Below are 19145 nucleotides of genomic sequence, written 5' to 3' on the forward strand. Positions count from 1 at the left end.
GGGACTGCCGTTAATTCACTGCCTAATGACTGCGGCCGGCGCGCTCCGAGTAATCGGGTGATGTATGTGGGGAGCGCGCACCTCGTGGCAGAGGTGAAAATCATTTCGACAAGTCAAATATTGTCACAGGGAACAAATGGCTCTCCCTGTTAATAAAAATTAATGAATTTTTTTCTTTCTTTTTCCTTCTCTCTCCCCCTCACCACTGGCCTGCTAAATGAAGCTGCAGAGTGGCTGGACAGGGGAGAAGAACAAGGTGGAGTTAGGCACTTTATTTGATGGTTAAAGCTATAAGCGTCTTTATTAGGGAGACCGGGCCAGAGGGCCAGGACGACCTCTCACCTGCAGCCTTCTGGAAGGGAGGGAGGAGGTAGCGGCTCCTCGGGGGGTGGGGAGCCGAGGGTGTCACCCCCAGTCCCAGAGGGAGGGGGCTCTGGACTGAGGAGGGGAGGGTGCTCTCAGAATGACCTCTCATCCCTGTGAACACCCCTGGACAGCATTAGGCAGAACAGGAAAAAGAAAACAAAACAACAGAAAGCAGGTGTCCCCGGGAAGTGCAGTCTCCCCACGCTCTCTGCCTGGCCCCCAGGAGCCAGGTCACAAGATGGCACTATCCTCCCACAAAGCTTTGTGGCGCCCCCTGCCCCAGCCCTGGTGGCAGAGGGGCTCAGCATCTGTAGCTCTTTACCCCTGATTTGGTGGGAGGCCAGGACAAGGCACAGAGCCAGGGGCCATAGTGCCCAGAAGAGGCGGAGCCTAGGAGAATCTAAGAAGGAGGCAGAGGACCCAGGTCCAACACAGAGCAGAGCCGTGCCAGTGGCACCCCAACACTGAGGCTGGAGGCCGTGAACGTGCTGACCCGTGCCCCTCCCTAATGTTGACCTCCAAACATTCACAGCTATTGGAGGACCGAGGCCGTGTCTACAGTCAAGGCCACAGGGGAACAGGCACAGAATCCAGTACCACCTCTCACCCCCTGCCTCACGGTGCCAATCAAACCACATATCCTCCCACTTCCCACCCTATCAAGAGAGCCGGGTGGGTTCACCGTATCCCTGAGAGCAGCTTGGGAAAATGGCAAGTTCCCAGAAGCCAGCCTTCCGGGCAGAGGGCAGGCCCTCCCGGCATGCTTCCTCACCCTCATTTTCTTGAGGCATATGGGTTTACTTGCAACCTTACTCTGGCCTGTGAATGGCAGCCATGGGCTGGCTGGTAGGAGCTACAGAGATAAATGTGTCTATAAATAGTTTGGTGACAGTTGTCGCAGCGTTTGCTCACATTTAACCCCTTGCTCCTCTACCGTGCTGCCGGGGGCAGAGGCACAAGGGAACCAAAGCAGAGAGCAGACATCAGGAGAGCGGTTTAGCTCACCCTGGCCAGGCACAGCGGCCCACCCAGTGGCCCAGAGCCTTCTCTGGGACCCTGCAGCGGGCAGGTGTGGACCGCTTGGAAAGGTGACATCCCTGCCTGGGCCATCTGCCAAGAGTTTCACCATGAGTGTGTAGACAGTATGGAGGCCATGCCTGAGTCTTCTCCTGAGGCCTCTTTAGGCTGAGTAGGCCAGGTTTATCCTGGGCTCTGGTTGGCTACTGAGAGACTCTGGGACTCCGAGGCCTTGGCTGTAGACAAGGCAAGCCTTAGGTCCTCCAATGGCTCTGAATGCTTTGTGATGTGGGGGAGGGCGCTGGCCTAAGCAAGCCTAGCTTAGCACTCCGGAGGAGCCGAATGACTCCAGGAGGACTGAAGCTTTCCCCCAACCGTGAGCGATTAGAAATCTTCTAAGCATAAAACCCCCAAACAGCCACTTACCTAAGAGACAGAGCTCGGCTCCCTGGTGCTTCTCTGGACGCCCCACTCGCCATCCTGACCTGGGGCCACGGTGCATCAGAATCGGGGGCCATTACATACGTCAGTCACCCGGGCCACTCGCCCTAGGTGGCCACGTGGACAAATCAGACTAACTGTGGAGGGGGGAGACACTCAGTCTAGGGGAAGGTGTTGAGGTGGGCATCTCATTGCCTCTAGAGAGCGGCAGCTATTGGCCGGAAGCAGGCTTCACTCTGGGGGAACAGCTTGTTAAACCCTGTTCCAAGTATTCAAAGATACACCATGGGTTCAGAGGTGTTTGCACACCTACATTCACTGTTGCACTGTTCACACTAGCCAAAGGGTGGAAGCTGAGTGTCTGCGAGGAAAGCACGGTCTACTCACAGAAAGGAAGTTAGTTTCCTTTGTACCCTGCAGAGGGGGGGACACCGTGAAGACAGGTGAGATGAGGCCATCAGCAAAGGCCGAGTCCTGTGCGAGTCCACCAGCATCTGGTCCCTAGAGGAGTCTGATTCATCAGAAGAGACAGTGGAAAGGTGGCTGCTCAGAACCGGAGGGTAAGTAGGCGGATTGTACTTAATGTTTCAGCTCCAACACGGGGAGGGGTCAAAAGAAGGACCCGTGAGTACATTGTGTTACACAGTGTGTGCCCGTAATACCCCTAACTCACCGCTAAAAATGGCTAAGATGGTGGGTTTATGTGATGTGTACTCTGCTGCCATTTAATTGAAATTTCTTCATTGCTGGGTATAGGAACCGGGGCCTGGCCTTGCTTACGTCAGACTGGTTCCGAACCCCTGAGCCCCACTCCAGCCCCACGTCGGTTGTTTGTGGAGACCCTGTCTCACTGCCGGGTCTGTGGTTTCAGAGCTGGTGTCTGCAGCCAACACTCCCACCCTGAAATTTGAGGTGGCTACATGTTGCCCATTCAGGAGGCAAAGGGTTAAGGAGGGCACCCGCTCAGCCCGCCAACTCAGACTGGGCTCAGCAGGGCCAGGGAGCCTTGCTGTGATTTAGAAGAAAAACACTGAGATTTGAGCGATCCGTGGGCTACCTCGCTGCCCCCGGGGCTCGGGGAAGTGGTATATTAACCAAGGAATAAAGGAGAGGAAGAAAAAGGCCAAATCACATCTCTCTGAAACAAAGAGGCTTTTTACCAGGAACAAGCCTTGATAAAAATTACAGAGGCATCACAGCCATTCAGTGCCTGCCCCGGGCGATGGAGGCGGCCAGGAAATGGAAGATGCGGGTTTGCCGCAGAGCTCAGTGTCCCCAGAGCATTGCAGGACAAATAATCGTCCTGGAATAATGCATCAGCCTTAAGTGGGGCCAGGTGGCCAGGGCCAGAGCCTTCCACGGCCCTCAGGAAGGGCTGGATTCAGGAGGCTGGCCCTGGGCTGCGTGGGAGGGGTGTGGGGCAGGAACGGCCTGGCTTCTTAGTATGCCTGGGCCTGGCTGTTTAATATGCCTTCGCTTCTGGGTGGATCTGGTTATCTTTGAGCCCAAAGGCATGTGAGTACTTTGAGGTAGGCTGGGGTTTGACCCTGGCCAGCAGGTGGCTGAGAATCTAGGAGAGGTGGTCCACAGGATTCCCTAGTTAGCATGGGCTGCTGGGGCTCAGCCGTCTGAAGAGGGGTCCTAGAGGTGGCTCTTCATACTCAGCTTGTTGGCTTCTTCGTCGTGAAATGGGTTGGATAGGAAGGGCTTGCAAGTGTGGCAGCACTGGAATAAGCTGTCATGAACTGGGTGATGGAGGCTGGGAGTCTGCATTCCCAGTGTGGCAGCACTCACTTTGGGCTGGAGTCCATCCTGATGTCACATCTTAAGTCCACACATTTACAAAGAATTTATTTCTAAGTAAAGCCTCATTCTGAGGCATTTGGACATGAGGACATGAGGGAGCCAGCCCTTATTGTACGTGGGTGGCAGGAGACCCACCTACCAGGCTAATGCAGGCCCCACCAGGGGCAGGCCTGGAGCTGCCTCTACTGGGTGGGTCTAGCCCTGTTCTCTGCAAAGAGGAGGCAGTTCTGAGGGTTGGGTCCCTGCTTCCTGTCATAACTGTGACAAAGACTAAGTCTTTGTCTAGGTCTAGGTCTTCTGTGATATGACCAGGTCACATGTTGACTTACGCCAGGCTGGAGAAACCAGGCGGGCAGCCCAAGCTCCTGGCCGGGATGTTTCCGTACACCCTGTCTTTGAAGAAATATCTCAGAGAGGCCCGGGCCAGATTCAGGTCAGCCAGCACTAGCACAAACCCACCCAGGCTCCCCCAAGCCCTAATGGCAATTTGGTTACCTCAGCCCTGCAGATGGGGACCATCCCCGCGGGCAGGGCTGCGGGTGTAAACGGCGATTGATTAGTATTAACATTTAGCATGTTTGCAGTGCCGGCATTCCTCGGCTCTATTAATCTGCTGTGCTAACAGCTGCTGGGGCCAGTCCTGGCTCCGGAAGAATGTTGACAAGCTACAGATGAGGCAGGGCCCTGGTGGCCTGTCAGGGGAGGGATGCCCAGCCTCTTACCAGGTTGCCCGTGAGAGTTTCCAAGGCTGAGGGCTGGGGCAATCACTGTAGCACAGGGTGTTTCAAAGACAGAGGACCAGGCAGATGGGAGCTGATCAGCTCCTGGGTATCCCTTCCTAAAACCCACTTTGGGGAATGAGTTTTCAGGAAACTCCGGTGGGGCCCCACAGTCCTCTGGAGGAAGTGTCTGTCACCATGGCTGTGGAGAATCCCCCCCCCCCAAGGCTTAAGAACCTCTCATTGCCCCCTGAGAATGACATCTCACTCTGCTCCCCTCAGCGGCTCCGGCAGTCCAAGCACAATCTGCCCTTTTCTGTCTACTCAGTGATATGCGCAACTCCTGTGAGGTGTAGGCCTCCAGGCAGGAGAACTTTGCTGGGTTTTCTGAGGAAATCATTTGCAACCCTTTTCTCCACTTGTCTCTGAGGACGAAAAGGAGATGAAAGTCAGGGGCCAAGTTCTTCCTTTTCTTCAAGAAAATACAGGTTGGAAGGAGGCAGCATCTCAGAGCCAGGCAGGCCGCAAGCATGACCGTGGATGTTACACCAGGCAGGCCGCAAGCATGACCATGGTGTGTTAGACCAGGCAGGCCACCACCACACCTGAGTGGAAGGAGGGGAAAGGGTTTGCTTTGAAGGGACACCAGAGAAACCTGGCCTGCTTTCAAGAGGAGGGGGCTGTGGGAAAGAAATATCTTTCTAGTTTAACCAATCAGAGTGGAGGAAAGGCGGCTGACTCATATCAGTGAGCTTCCGTTTTCAGGAAGGAAAGGCAGGGTCCCCACGTTCACCACCTGCACTGAGAGCGTTCTCCAACAGCTGGATGTGGTGGCACACCTATAGTCCCAGCACTTCGGGGGCAGGGGCAAGAAGCCTGTGGCTTCCAGGCCAGGCTGTGCTACAGAGTAAGTTCATGGCCAGCCGGGGATATAGAGAGTCCTAGTCTCAAAAACAAAGCAATGACCTGCTCTCTGGGGCTTCCCTCATCCGTATCCATCCATCTTTAGAGTCATCCATACTATAATTTGTCCATTCATTCGTCTGCCCACACATTCAGCATCAGCTTGTCTGCACATTCACTGATCCATCCACTTGAGTCCATCCACTTTTCCACTTGTCTACCCACCCATCATCCCTAGCCATCCCTTCACTCATCTTTCCTCCCATCTACTCACCCATCCATCCACTCACCCATCCATTTATCCACCCATCCGTCATCAGTTAACCAAACCATTCCTTCGCCCGCTCACCAACCCGCTCATCTGCCCATCTAGCATTCACGTATTTCTTATCCATCTGTTCACACATCCATGTACTCATTCATCCATCTATCTGTCCGTCCACCACCCATTCACTCACCCACACATTCATCCACCCACTCCGTCCCTAGGGTAGGGCCAGGAGTAGACGCCTCCTGTGAAAATGTTGCCCCTGTGGATGTGGGTAAAGTTGGTGCCTTAGAGTGAACACTTAGTAGTTCCTCGGCTAGCTACAAGTAAACGCGTGGCTTTAAGTCCGTCACCCACTCTCTAGGCTTCATGTCCTCGATGTAGCAATGCTGTGTGTCTCGCGGACTCTGTGAGAATTAGATCAAGTGCTGTAACAGGCACATGTTCCATGGGCTCAATTAATAACTGGATCACCAGGTAGTGAGCCTAAAGCCATGTCAGCAAGGCCCAGCAGGGCCGACAGGGGTGGGCAAACCAATGAGAGACAGCATACCGTAAGACCCCCTTGGGTCATCTCTATAATGTCCAGAGTTTGATGCCATGTGGCCAGCTGGACACTGTGTCCTCAGAGCCTTGGTGGCTGCATATTATCAGCCTGAAGTGTGGCCACACGTATTACACAGGTCAAACTGAGTTAGTGATCAGTGGGTGTTAAACCCTGCTTTCAGCAGGCTAGCGAAGCTTAACATACCTTTGGGGAGGGGTGCCCTGTGTTTGGCCCTGCCATTTTCTTCAGGAGAAAGCACCCTGGGAGCCCTTGCTTCTGGCTGGCAGGATGGCAGTTGCAGGTCACTGCTCTCTGTCCACATTGTTAGAGGGGCCAGTGAGGAGAGCTGGAAACATGGTAGGCTCTGGTTCTCCCTCACCCAACAGAAAGCTGCTGTGGTGAAAGGAAGCTGCTCATGGGATTGGAGCTGGAGGCTTTGATGGCCTGAGGAGCTAGCTCAGGGGAGCGTGACCCTGCCCTTCTGCAGCACCTGGTGCTTTTCTACCTCTTTGCCCAGATCTAAGTAGGTCCCGTGGACTGCTAGGGTCTCCAGAGACACGATGCAGCCTTAGCAGGAACCCTGCTGTGACAGGCCAGAAGTCCCTAAACACTCAACCCCACTGGGTCCACCTTGTCTGTGAAATTGTCCTACCATGTTGCCCTTGGTGTCTTTCTCAACTCTCCCCTTGGGCAAGACAACCCCCCACCCCCACACTGAATATGTGAGTTCAGAGGAGGACACTCAATTGTGGCCCTTCTGGACACTGTAGGGCCCTGAGTGTCCTATGCTAATGGCCAGGCACTCACATAAGCAAACCTTACCATACCACAGTGTTCCTCACAGGAGGCTTTGTCACTTTGGAATCCCTTCACGCTGAGCGCTCCCACATCACTGTGGCGCATCTAGCCATCGGATGGACACTGCCGGGGAAGACTGTGCGTCTCCTAGTCTCTTGCCTCGCTCTCCTGGGAGCCTGCAGGGTTCTCACAGGGATGACACACCACTGATGATGGTGGGCGGCAGAGATGCTCAGGCGACTTGTCATTCAGTGTGACGCTCTTGGGCCAGCTTGTCTGTGGACAGTGTGCATGGCTCGTGGGGCAAGGGGTCTCTTGGTCCACCGAGGTTTCCCTGCACACATGGGATGAGCCACAGCCGGATGTCCCGAGTATAGGGTTTTGTTTCTGAGACAGTTAGGGTGAACGTTGTCTCAGGCAAGGCTTCATTTTCCTCGAGCATGGGGTGGCCTTTCTTTTGTTACCAGGTCAGTTCTAAGAGTTCTGAGAAGATTCCCTTTGACCCTTCAACTCTGTACTGGGCCCCTGACCCCCAGTAAGCTAGGAAAGGCCCTCAGACTTGGGGCTGCTGTTAGGCCAGACAGGGAGAGAAGCTACCCACACGAAACCACAAGCTGTGTAGCTTTTGGTCAAGCACAGCTGCAAATCCCCCACAGAACGAGCATTTGCTGCTCATGGCTGCACGTTACTCCTGATCGTGCCTTGTGGGGCTGGGCCAGGCAGCTTATGCAGAACCAGCTCTGAGCTCAGCTCCTGGAGACCTGTCACGGTTTCCTTGTGATGTCTCTTCAGCCCAGATTGTCTCCTGGGCAGAGATGGGGTGGCTGAGCACTGCTGGGAAGCCAATGGGCCGGGTGTGGCCTCCACACACCCCTCTGTGGTCTCAGGAAGTGTGATGTGATCTCAGCTGTACAGTGGGGCCATGTCAGCTCCAGAGGGCCAGCCAGATGTGAGGGTCACTGTCAGATAAGCTGCTGAGAATGGTGAGGTTCTCCAGTCCCTGCCGTGGATCAGGAACACTTCCTTCATGGGGCCCAGAGCCGGCGATGGCCGTGGTGGCTGTGGAGGGGTCAGTGGGGCTGTGCGTGTCCTCACAGGGAAAGCGGTCCCTTTCCACACCCGTGAGCCCGGCAGGCCTACTCAGCCCACCCCAAATCCACTTGTGGAGCCGCTTGTGCACAAAGGGATCTGTGCTCTCCCTCTTCTCTCGCCCTTGGACAGTAGTGACCGTTTGGGGAGGACAGCAAGTTGTTGACCCTTGGCTTCAGGGCAGTGGTCAGAGGGACTGTCACGGGGTGGCGACAGGACAAACTGCTGCGTTGCTTCACCCCTTCCTGCATCTGGCCTGTAGGGCTCATCTCAGGCACCGTCCTCCTTTAGCTGCTGCTGTTTCTAAGCTTACAGGATGGTGGCCAGAAAAGAAAACCCCAAGTTCTCAGTGTGTACCAAAGGTCACTGTTCAGTCTGCCTCTGATTCTGAATAGGTTCCTGTGTTTCTTCCCTAGAAGAGTGAATGTGTGTGTATGTGTGTGTGTGTGTGTGTGTGTGTGTCTGTCTGTGTGTCTGTGTGTATCTGTATGTGTGTTTGTATGTCTCTGTGTGTGTGTGTGTCTGTGTGTATCTGTATGTGTGTTTGTATGTCTGTGTGTGTGTGTATGTGTGTTTGTATGTCTGTGTGTGTGTCTGTGTGTATGAACGTGTCTCTGTGTGTATCTGTGTTTTTGAGTGTCTGTGTAAGTGTCTATGTGTGTGTGTGTGAGGGTGTCTCTGTGTGTGTGAGTGTGTCTCTGTATGTCATGTGTGTGAGCGTCTTTATGTGTGTATCTGTGTGTGTGTATATTTGTGTGTCTGTGAGTATCTGTGTGAGGGGCCCATGTATGAGTGTGTCTCTGTGTATCTGCATGTGTGTGTGTGTGAGAGAGACAGAGCTGGTCTGTGTGTGCACACACATGCTCATATGTACCACATGGACATCACACATGCGCCCATGTGTACCCAGGCAGAGGAGAAGCCTCGGTGCTGGTCTTTAGGGAAACCCCTCATCCCCAATGGTGCAGGTGCCCAGGTGGGTTCTGGGGTGCGTGTTCTTCCAGGTCCTGACTTTTCTGCTCTTGGCTTGCGAGTGATACAGAGCACACAGCCGCCAAAATGAGACACAGACCTGGACAGAGAACACCCAGGTCTGTGGGGGCTCACGATTGCCCACAGCAGGGCTTGGATGGGTGCATGGGATCCGGGCTGGTCGGCCTAGCCTGTTCTACCCCTGGCTGTGAGTCCCCGGGTGGGCAGTGTTACCTCAGAGCCCCTGACTCCCTGTGTGTCAGTGAGAAGGCAGCATCTGCGCCGGTACCTCTCCTTTCCCAGGGCAGGTGCCTGTGGAACTGACGGCTCACAGAGGCAAGGTCTGGGGTTACCAGGATCACGTCCTGGGTCAGAGGGGCTCAGCTGACACAGCTATTCACAGCCACCTCTTGGCAAACTCATCATAACCCATTATGATCTTGGGGTCCTGGGGTCCCAGGCAGGGCCTCGAACTCAGTAAGCTCTGGATTTTCGCCGACCATGTCCATACGCACTGCCTTTCTTGATGGTGGAGACTCGGCTCACGGGAGGACTGGGATCCAGTGCATGCTCAGCAACACTGCTAGATGCAGTCACAGCAGATGCAATGGAAGCAGGACGGAGTAGGCTCTAAACAGCCAGACCTCCACCCCTTGCATAGGCCTAGTCTGGAGGGGCCGATGCTCTGAGACCTGCGACCTCACAGCTGACACTACCCAGTGAGGCCTGAACGAGCTTTCTGTATCATGGGCCCAAATGAATCCTGCAGAACTCAGAGAGTAAATGCCCTGACCTGGGGTGTTACCTGGTGTTAGGCCTGGACTCAGCCAGTGTTGTACCTTGGGTGCACATTTAAAGGGTGCACATTTAAAGGGTGCACATTTAAAGGGTGCACATTTAAAGGGTGCTGTCTTAGTTCCGTGTCTCTTGCAGTGAAGAGATAGAATGAGCCAGGCAACTTACAAAAAAAAAGCATTTAATTGAGGCCTCCTTACAGTGTCAGAAGGGGAGTCTGTAACCAGTATGGTGGGGAGTATGGCATCAGACAGACAGGTAGGTAGACAGGCATGTAGACAAGCAGGCAGACAGACAGGCAGGCAGCAGGCAGCAGGCAGGCAACAGGCAGACAGACAGACAGGCAAATAGACAGACAGGAGGCAGACAGACAGGCGGGCAGGCAGCAGGTGGACAGGCATGGGGTTGAAGCAGTAGCTGAGGGCTTACATCCTTGATCTGAAACTTGGAGCCAGAGAGCCAGAGACTAGGCCAGACATCCACCTCAGAGACACCTCTCCTCTGTTAAGGCCATACCACTAGTTCTTCCCAAAACAATTTCACAAACTATGGACCAAGCATTTAAAATTTATGATCCTCCGGGGGCTATTCTTATTCAGATCACCACACATCCTCACTCAGAGCTATGCATTATGTCTTGGACACCTTTCTACCCCACCTTGCTTTTTCTGATTTCCTTGGTGCTGGTGTTTTCTGGTTCTAAAAGATGTTCCAATACCCAGAGAGTTAAGGGTGAGCCTCAGGAACCTACACCAAGGAACCAGGGGCCAGAGCCCGGGCTGCTGCCCGCCCAGCCCCATTCTTGAAAATCATTTTTGCTGTATGCAGCATTCCTGGCACCGCCAGTTTCCTTGGCAGTTGTGTGACAAAGAAATTAGTGGCAGTCTGGTATGTGGGGTTCTTACCCCTTGTAACTTTTCATCTGCTTTTCTACTATGTGGCTTGACTTTTTCTGAGGTCTAAAACTTCAAGGACATGCTTAGGAAGTGGGTCCCAGGCCTTCCATATCCTGCCACCCACCACCCACCCTGTTCTTCCCCAGCACGACTTTGCCGTTCTGCTTGTTCCCGGGCAGGATGCAGAATCCCTGAGTTGGGCAGCACAGCCTGAGAGTGCGCAGCCCTGCACGTGGGAGGGTGAGAGCCTGCTTTTGAAGGAAGCTCCTTCTCCACTGAGAGCTTAGCTGAAAAGTTATGGGTGCATGAGCAGCTATAAGGAACAACTCAGGGGCCCAGTGACCTGGCTGCACAGCTCCACCAACTGTAGAGCTCTGCCAGGGTCCGGCAGTGCATCCCACCCCTCCAGCGCAGGCTATTAACGTAGGCGACACCCACCTTCTTCATGTGGCCCCTCAGACTTCCTCCTAACACACGGGGTGTACACTGGTCAATGTCTCAGGGTGGGCCTGTGTTCCCACCGCAGTCAGGATGCAGGTGACACTCCGCGTCTCCGGAAGGTATCGGCAACCCTGTCCTGGGCACCCTGGATCTGAGGTTGTGCCTCTCCAGAGGGTCCTGCCCTGCTGTCCTCCAGGAGACCCCTGCCTTGCCGTTGCTGAGCCGAGGGAACACTTGCTTGACTCTTCAGGGCAGACTTGCGGGTGTCAGCATGGTATCCTCCTTTCTGGGCACAGATGGCACTGACATGTGTCCTGTGAGTAGGCTCTGCGGGGTAGTTTGGGGGTTCAGGATGAGGTCACAATGTTCCTATAGCCAGTTGGAGGTGTCACGAGAGAACAAAGAGTTGTAGAGCCTAGTCTGAGCCTCCTGAGGGAGGTGCCAGCTAAGGTCTAGAGTTGCCCTTAGGAGAGGGCTCACCCTATCAGTGAGGGTCACTCCCAGCAATACCCAGGCCCTAGCAGGGTGCCCCAGGGAACCCTCGTGGCCTCTGTCCAATGTGTGTTGAGCAGGGGTTGGGGGCTTCTGGCACCCTTCCATTTTTCCCATCTCCAGAACTCAATGGGAAGAGGGCAGTGAACTTGTGGCTGGTGGATCTATGTAGGCCACAATCGCTTGTTCTCGGGGACTCCCCGCCATTGCCCGTGCTCACATACGCACATGCTCAGATAAAGCTCTCACGTGCTCCCAAATTTGCGTTCTCTCTTTCTCGCTCTCTGAAAACATTTCCCTTGCTGTCCCTGCTCAGTGTCACTTTCATACTGCCTGCTCCAGGCCTTCAAGCTAAATGCCTTCTCCTTTCAACCTGGCCTCACAGTAAAACAGGAACTATCGTGAGATACCCATCAACTGGGAAAATTCCTCAGGCTCCCTCTGGCCACTGATTAGGGTTTAAATCTGCCTGTTGGTGGCAGGACAGCCAGTGGCCACCCTTTCCAGACGTTACTGGCATGTCTGATGCAGAGTGCCAGCCTGGGGGATAGCACGACAGCCCCTCTGCTGCTGGTTGACACTACTGTTAAGCAAACTGTCCCAGAGTTCAGCATGTGAGCATACTGCTCTCCGTCTCTGTCTGTCTGTGTGTCTTGTTTTCCTATACCTTGGTTTCCCATTCATGTTTGCTCGTCAGTGGGGTCTCTGAAGGGACAATGGCTTGTGTCTGAGTGAGGGGGCAGAAAGCCCCTGCTGTGGGGTTGGAAGACACCGAACACTAAAAATAAGGTTGGGTGGAATCCAGAGCAGAGTGAAGGACAAGGTCATGGGGGGTTCCCAGCCCATGCTTCCCTGATTCTGGGGAGGACCTGAGGTCTGATATCTGCCACAGGGTCACAATGGTCACTTGAACACTGGCCGGCATGATTCTCAGAGGGAGTTGGTGTGGAGCTCACCAGGAATAGGCTCAGCTAAAACTGGGGCCACCCAGCAGGTGCGTCTAGGATGAAGAGTGGACGTTACTGTGACTCAGGGCCATTTGGCTTGAGGGACAGCCAAGCTCATGCTGCTCTCCCCTTCCTGCTGCTCCCGGTACCCTCCCCTCCCCTTCTCACTTTTATCACTTTGTGAATGACAGCCCCAGCCAGGAATCCCCAGCATGAGGCCATTGCAAGAGCCAAATAAAGAATGCAGGCCTCCTGACCAGTCAGTGCCGCCCAGAACACTCCAAGTGCCCATGACCTTGGCCCTGCTCTTCTACCTGGAGGAGAACATGGTCTGGAAAATGCACCTGCCATTCCAGCGGCTGAGACTGGGGCTGGAGAGCGAGAGCGGTACCTAGTCGGGGAGCATCCTGTTCTCTTTGGGCAGAAGGGCTTTCATCTCGTTACCTGCAGCTCATGAAATGGAAGGGTGATCTCTGAGTTAAACACAGACTCCCCACTCCCACCAAAAACTGAGTGACTCATGCCTGGCTCCCCCAGGACTCCAAGACCCAGTGCTGGTGACCAGCTTCTTCGTGGCTTCAAGAGCCCTTCCTGTATCATCTCTCAAAATATGTTCTGTGCACACGTACTAGGCCTTCTGTACCCTCAGCGCCCACCCATGAACAGAGAGCTGTCTCCCCAGTGCAGGGGACAGCGGAAGGAAGCTGTCACTTAAGGCCACCTGGGCACAGGAGGCTGGGCTGGGGCACAGACCTGCCTCTAATCGGCAGGAAACACTGCCTTCTCTACAGTTGTTTGCTGGGCCTCCAGTTAAGGCCTTTATTACAGTGCTGGCTTCTGTGAGTAGGTGAGGGGCTTCAGGAAGTAGAACTCAAACGGAAAAAGAGGAAAGAAAAAGAAAAGGCGCGGAGGTGACCATACGCTGGATGGGGACGTTTCCTGCCTGGACCCCTGTGGGGCTCCTGAAGGGCTGCTCTGCTTCCTAGCCATTCTGGAAGGCAAAGGCTTCAGCACCCCGAAAGAGTTAAGGGGCACTTCGTGGGGAACGTGGGCTTCCAGCACGATTTTGTTTGTGAGCTCTGTGCAGTTACCAGTTTCGAATAATAAGGTGGCTTGTTAATTACCCCCCCTTCTAATTTACCTTTCTGCCGCACACAGGCAACGGGAAGGTTTACGGGGGTGTTCTTTCAAACCTAAACAACACCAGGCTTTTCGGTGGAAGGAACTGTGCTGCCTTCATGTTGCCGAGTCTCTGAAAGGATCCCACCAGCCAATTAAAAAGGAACCGTTGGCCACTTAAAACATAGTCATTACTTCTGTGAATGCTGCTAAATTAAATAAGTGTTAGCGGCATGATTTTTTTTTTTCCCTGAGACTTTGGTTTCTTTTGAAAGAAAACATTTTGTTACTCCCTCAGCCGGTTTGTTTGCAGCCAGCATGGGGAATCTGAAATCGTTTTTCTAATGCTTGAAAGTTCTTGTCTCCCTGGAGGCTTCTATTTCAGCAGCCAACGTCAAGGAGCGGGGAGGGGCGTGGGGTGACTTCCACAGGTCAGCAGACCAGTGGCAGGATGGACCTGACCTGGGAGATGTGGATCAGGGGTCAGAGGCTGAGCGAGGAGCCGTTCTCTGGGCCCCACCTCTGGCTTTCCTCACTGACTGAGGTCAAGTTCACAGTACAGAAAAAGTAACCATTTTAAAGCATGCAATTCTGTGGCACTTAGCACAATTCCCTGTATTGTGCAACCAACCTCTACCTCTCTCTAATTCTGGAACATTCTCACCACCCACAGGAGAGTCAGCTCCCAGCCCCTCGTGACTTTACGGAGTTCCCTCTTTGGGAAGCTTTGTATAAGCATGGTATTTGCTTTCCATTTTGCATAATGTGTTTTTAAAGTTTCAGTGGACAAATAATGATCATTTGTGTTGACAAGATGCAGTGGAGTTTCCCTTCGTGTGCACACTGGGAAATGAGTGGGCCTTTATTGGAGCAGTGTGATGTTACATTGGGGAATGAGTAGGGATTTATAGGCTATCGTGGGAGGGTTACAATGTGTACACATGGTAGGCCTTGGGGAATGGTCAAGTCAGGGTGACCAGCATGGCACCTCTGTGGGGGAGGGGCGGCGAACGGGAAGAGGCTGGTTAATGGGGACAAAGTCACAGACGGGAAAAATGAAATGGAGGTGTTTTCTGAGCACAACAGGATAGTCAGTCCTGTGTGTTTCAAAATAGCTACAGGACAGCACTGCCAGCATTCTGAGGTCTGTCTGCACTGCAGAGAGGTGGGCTCCTGGTGTGGACATGACAGAGTCTGATCATTTGCTTGTTGGGAGCTTGAGCTGCTCTGGCCTTCTGGCTCCTCTGAGTCCTTGCTGGTCTCAAGCCCTGTTTGTGGTGCTGTGGGGTAGACGCCAGGAACGGGCTTGTTTCTCTTTCTGCCTCATCTCCTCCTTCCTCAGCACCCCTGACCCTTCCTATCCAACGCCATGGTAGCCTTAGTGTGCCACGGGCGCCCCTGTTATTTTCATCTTGACATCAGCCTTTGCTTATTATGACCCTTAGAGAAAAGCCCACCGCCACCATAGGCTGGCGGCCTCTTCCTTTCGCTAGGTCATGTGACCTGCAGCCCAAGTACCATGCCCATGACCACAACTATTCCTGCTCTGCCTTGATCTACCAGGAACTTAGAGCAACCCCATACGGGACCTGGCTAGTCCACAGCAGACATCTCATCATCGCCATGACAGCCTTGCCTCCCCTGACACTGCTGCTCCACAGCAGGATGGGCAGCACCTCCTCAGGCGGCTGCGGAGGTGGTGCTTCCCACCTCTAACAGATGAGGGGGAGTTCGGCTGCGAGGCCTGCGGTGTGTTGGGGTCTCCTCCCTGGGAGCTGCTGGCACTGCATGCCCACTGCCAGGCTTGGGGTGGTGCAGCGGTGGCATCTGCTGGGCACAGGGTGGTGGCTAGTGCTCTCGGGTCCCGTAAGGGCCACATCCCTGCTGCAGAGGCTGATGCTACGTTATCTCTTTAGGTGACGGTGACGTTGTAAATAATATGTATGAACCTGACCCGGACCTGCTGGCCGGCCAGAGTGCCGAGGAGGAGACTGAGGACAGCATTCTGTCCTCCATCCCTATGGGGCCGCCATCCCCCTTCCCCACCAGCGAGGACTTCACTCCCAAGGAGGGCTCGCCTTATGAGGCTCCTGTCTACATTCCTGAAGACATTCCAATCCCACCAGACTTCGAGCTGCGAGAGTCCTCCATCCCAGGAGCTGGCCTGGGGATCTGGGCCAAGCGGAAGATGGAAATTGGGGAAAGGTTTGGCCCCTACATGGTGGCGCCCCGGGCCGCACTGAAGGAGGCCGACTTTGGATGGGAGGTGAGTGTGCTCAGTCTGAGCATGATTGATCGTGGCCATTTATCTTGTGTTCAATCTATTTATAAAGCCGGTGCAGCCACTGCCCCAGGCAGGAGGCTCAGTCTGTCGGAGAGAGAGCGTTCGAATGTCACATTTCCCAGGGTTATTTTATCCAGCCGCTCGCATGACGTGACTCAGAAAACATTGCGGTCCCCTCCGATGCCCATCAGCCTGACGGCTGCGGCACCCTCTTCCCGGAAATGAGTCTTTTGTGAGCTCATGTTTTAAAACAGCCGCCTCCACTGGATGGAGGTGCTAACCCGCCCTCACTGTAGGATAGCTGAATGTTCCAGGAGAAGCAGCTTGACGCTGAGAGCTTCACTATCTCCATCAGGTTGAGGCAGCTTCTAAAGCAGGCGTGGTGGCCATGCAGCCCCCACAAACCCTAGCATAGTTTGACAGAGCTCCTGACCGACAGACCATAATGGGGGGATCTCACGCTCAGATTTGGGAGCAGAAGCCTTGCCTACTTAAACTTCCTTATCCCATCTCCATTGAGCTTTGTGGGACTGAAACTTGTGTGTGTTAACCTGCGAAGGCGGGCTGTGTGTTATACGGGAGAGTGCTGAGATCTAGAAGGTGTGTCAGGGGTAGTTCCAAACCAGAAGCATCCAGAGATGTCCACTCAGGCCACGAGGCACACCCACCCCTGCTTTGAGGGGCTTGCCAAGGTGGCCTCGTGGGAACTAAGAGTGCCACAAAAGCACGCTTTCCCATAGGCCCTGGCCTTCCTGCGGCCCACAGGGCTGGGTTCCAGTGGTAGTCTTGGCGTGGAGCCTGCCTGGGTGGAAAGCAGGAATGTGGATCCAGATTCCTTTTGGTGTTTCACAACCTCCACAAGTGCCTGCATGGAGGTCAGTGCCAGGAAGGGCAAATGGTCCAGGGCAGGGAGAGAGCTGCTGGCCTGCTAGGCCCGCAGCGGTGGGGCTGGGGCGGGGTCAGGTGGGACAAGGTAAGCCCCTGGGCTGTCTGCCTCTCCCAGCCTCTTGACAGCCTGGAGAACATTCTTGAGCAGCTCTGGATGTTGGTTTTCTTTGTGGAGTAGGGCCTTAAGGCCTGGCCGTTTTACAGTCCCGAACTTTGCACAGCTGCCCAGAGGCTCTGGTGAAATGTCCGCATGTGCGTAGTGTCCTCTTGCAGACCCTGGGCACTCTGGAGGCAAGCACCGAGCCTGCTCTCGTCCCTGTCATGTGTAAAGCCTGTTTCGGGGCTAGCATGGAGAGCCAGGGGAGCTGACGCATCTGCCGGTGGTAGCTAGATGACGCTCATATGCTGTTCATGTGCCCTGCAAAACTCTGGGTGTCTCAGAAGGCAGTTGGATGAGGTCCCCGGTATCACAGGATCTTTAGTTCATCACCAGCCACCCTCACTTGCTCTTCAGTGGGCTTGGAGGGTCCAGGTGAGATGCTGGGTTCGCCAGACAGCTGAAGAGATGCTGAGCTGGGCTTCAGCGTGGTGGGAACAAGTAGCTCAGGAGCTGACTTCCGTATCCAACCGTCAGAGGCAGCAGCTGTAGGTTATGGGGCCTGAGGTTGAGATCGTGTTCGTGCCTGACTAGCCGGGGACCAGCCAGGTGAGGCAGGAGAGGAGGGTATGGAATCCCACGCCTCCAGTGGGCACACATTCTGCCGCGTGGCCCAAGGACAGTGTTTTTAAGCAGCATGGCAGCTGAGTACTTTGGGCTCAGTTGGATTTGACTTTGAGGAGGACCACTCCAGCCTTCCCCGCTGCTGTGCTGCTGTGCTGCTGTGCTGGGGGGTGTTTATTTAGCGAACTTGAGGCTCTTCACTATTTAATCAGCAGGCTGGCTTGCAGATGCTGATTAAATATACCTTACAGGTAATAGGGAGTTCTTTGGATGACCTTGGAGTGACTTTGTTCTTGTCTTCTCCGTGGCTGATAGAAGTTTCTGCTTGATTTTGGTTTTTAAAGAAAAGCCCCGTATCACAGCGGCTCCCTGGGGGCCTGGTACCGGCTGTCGTTATCACTCCTCGGGACCTGTTGACTTTTGCAGCATTGTTTACTCTTGGTGTAGGTGCTTGAGAGCAAAGGTGTGTGTGTGTGTGTGTGTGTGTGTGTGTGTGTGTGTTGCTGTTTCTGCAGAGAGCTCTGTCCCACGGTGGTGACCTGACAGCTACTTTTCACGAGGGTGCTTAGAGATAGAAATCGCTCCCAGGTCAATACCCTGAAACCTATGCACCCCTCATTATCTCATCTGACCTTGTTTTCTTTGCGAGTTCAGGCAGTGTCACCCGTTTCCGTGACCCTTTTCTGTGCTCCGTGTCCTTCCACAGTAGCTGTCTGAGTAGTTGTTGTGTCCTTGGATTGGATCCTTGAACCACTGGCAGAATTAGAGTGGAAACTACTGCTCTCCAGGGAAAAAAGAGGAGGCTCTTGGGGAGGCAGGTAGAAACTTGCTCAGTTCCTGGGGTCAGAAGTGGGTTCTGTGGGTTCCACAGGCTGGGGCCTCTGGGACTGGGAACAGTCCTGAGACCTCTCCTCTCCTTACAGCCTTACTTTTAATGGCCCTCTCCCTTTTTCAAATTTATATTTAATATTTATTTATTTATTTATCTATTTATTTATTTATTTATTTATTTGTCTTCCTTGAAGTAGGCTGGTAGCTCAGCAAAGTCAGTGAGTTCTTGTGGTCCTCCCAGCTTCCCCTGATTCACTTAGCCTTCGTGCTTTATCTTCTGATCATGACCGAAAGAAAACCAAGGACCCAGGGCCCAGGTCTCTCCTTCGTCCAGGAAAAGGGCCTTCCTTGAGCCACCCCAGCCATTCACACCAGGTCCTTGTCCCGCCAGCCCACCAGCACTCTGCAAGTGCAGGAAGAGGCAGGGGCTACCAGAAAGTGCCTGTGTGCAAGTTGAAGGCTGAGGAGCCCCAGTCACTCAGGGCAGGCTGAGGCGTGCCTGGGTGTAATCTCAGAATGGCCCCAGATTGCACCATAATTATTCACTCTCACCCTCATAATTAAGTTCTGTAAATCAGAGTAATTGAATTTTGCGATCATTAACGTGGTGCTCATTTGCTGCAAGTGGTGACATTTTAGCAAAGATGACAGATGAAAGCCAAGGAGGGTCTGTTCCATTAGGCTTCCCGGAGGAGTGGCTGGGGAGTGGGGTGCACCAGTCTGGGGCACACCAGTCTACACTGCGGGAGGAGGAACCGTGCGGTCCTCTGGTGGAAGATCAGACCTACCGTTTGTACCATCACTT

General features: G+C 54.0%; 1 protein-coding gene across 3 annotated transcripts in view; it reads left to right on the plus strand.

The window, feature by feature from the left end:
• Positions 1-15538: 15538 nt before the first annotated feature.
• Positions 15539-19145, plus strand: part of Prdm16 (PR/SET domain 16) — a 201374-nt gene continuing 197767 nt past the window's right edge. For all 3 annotated transcript variants that reach the window (XM_055615206.1, XM_055615207.1, XM_055615208.1), the window contains exon 1: positions 15539-15882. In XM_055615206.1, coding sequence (XP_055471181.1) covers positions 15556-15882 — 327 coding nt within the window. In that variant the 5' untranslated portion in view covers positions 15539-15555. The remainder of the gene's footprint in view (positions 15883-19145) is intronic.

Source organism: Psammomys obesus, unplaced genomic scaffold (assembly GCF_907164565.1).
Source record: "Psammomys obesus unplaced genomic scaffold, mPsaObe1.curated_primary_1811, whole genome shotgun sequence".
NCBI lineage: Eukaryota > Metazoa > Chordata > Mammalia > Rodentia > Muridae > Psammomys > Psammomys obesus.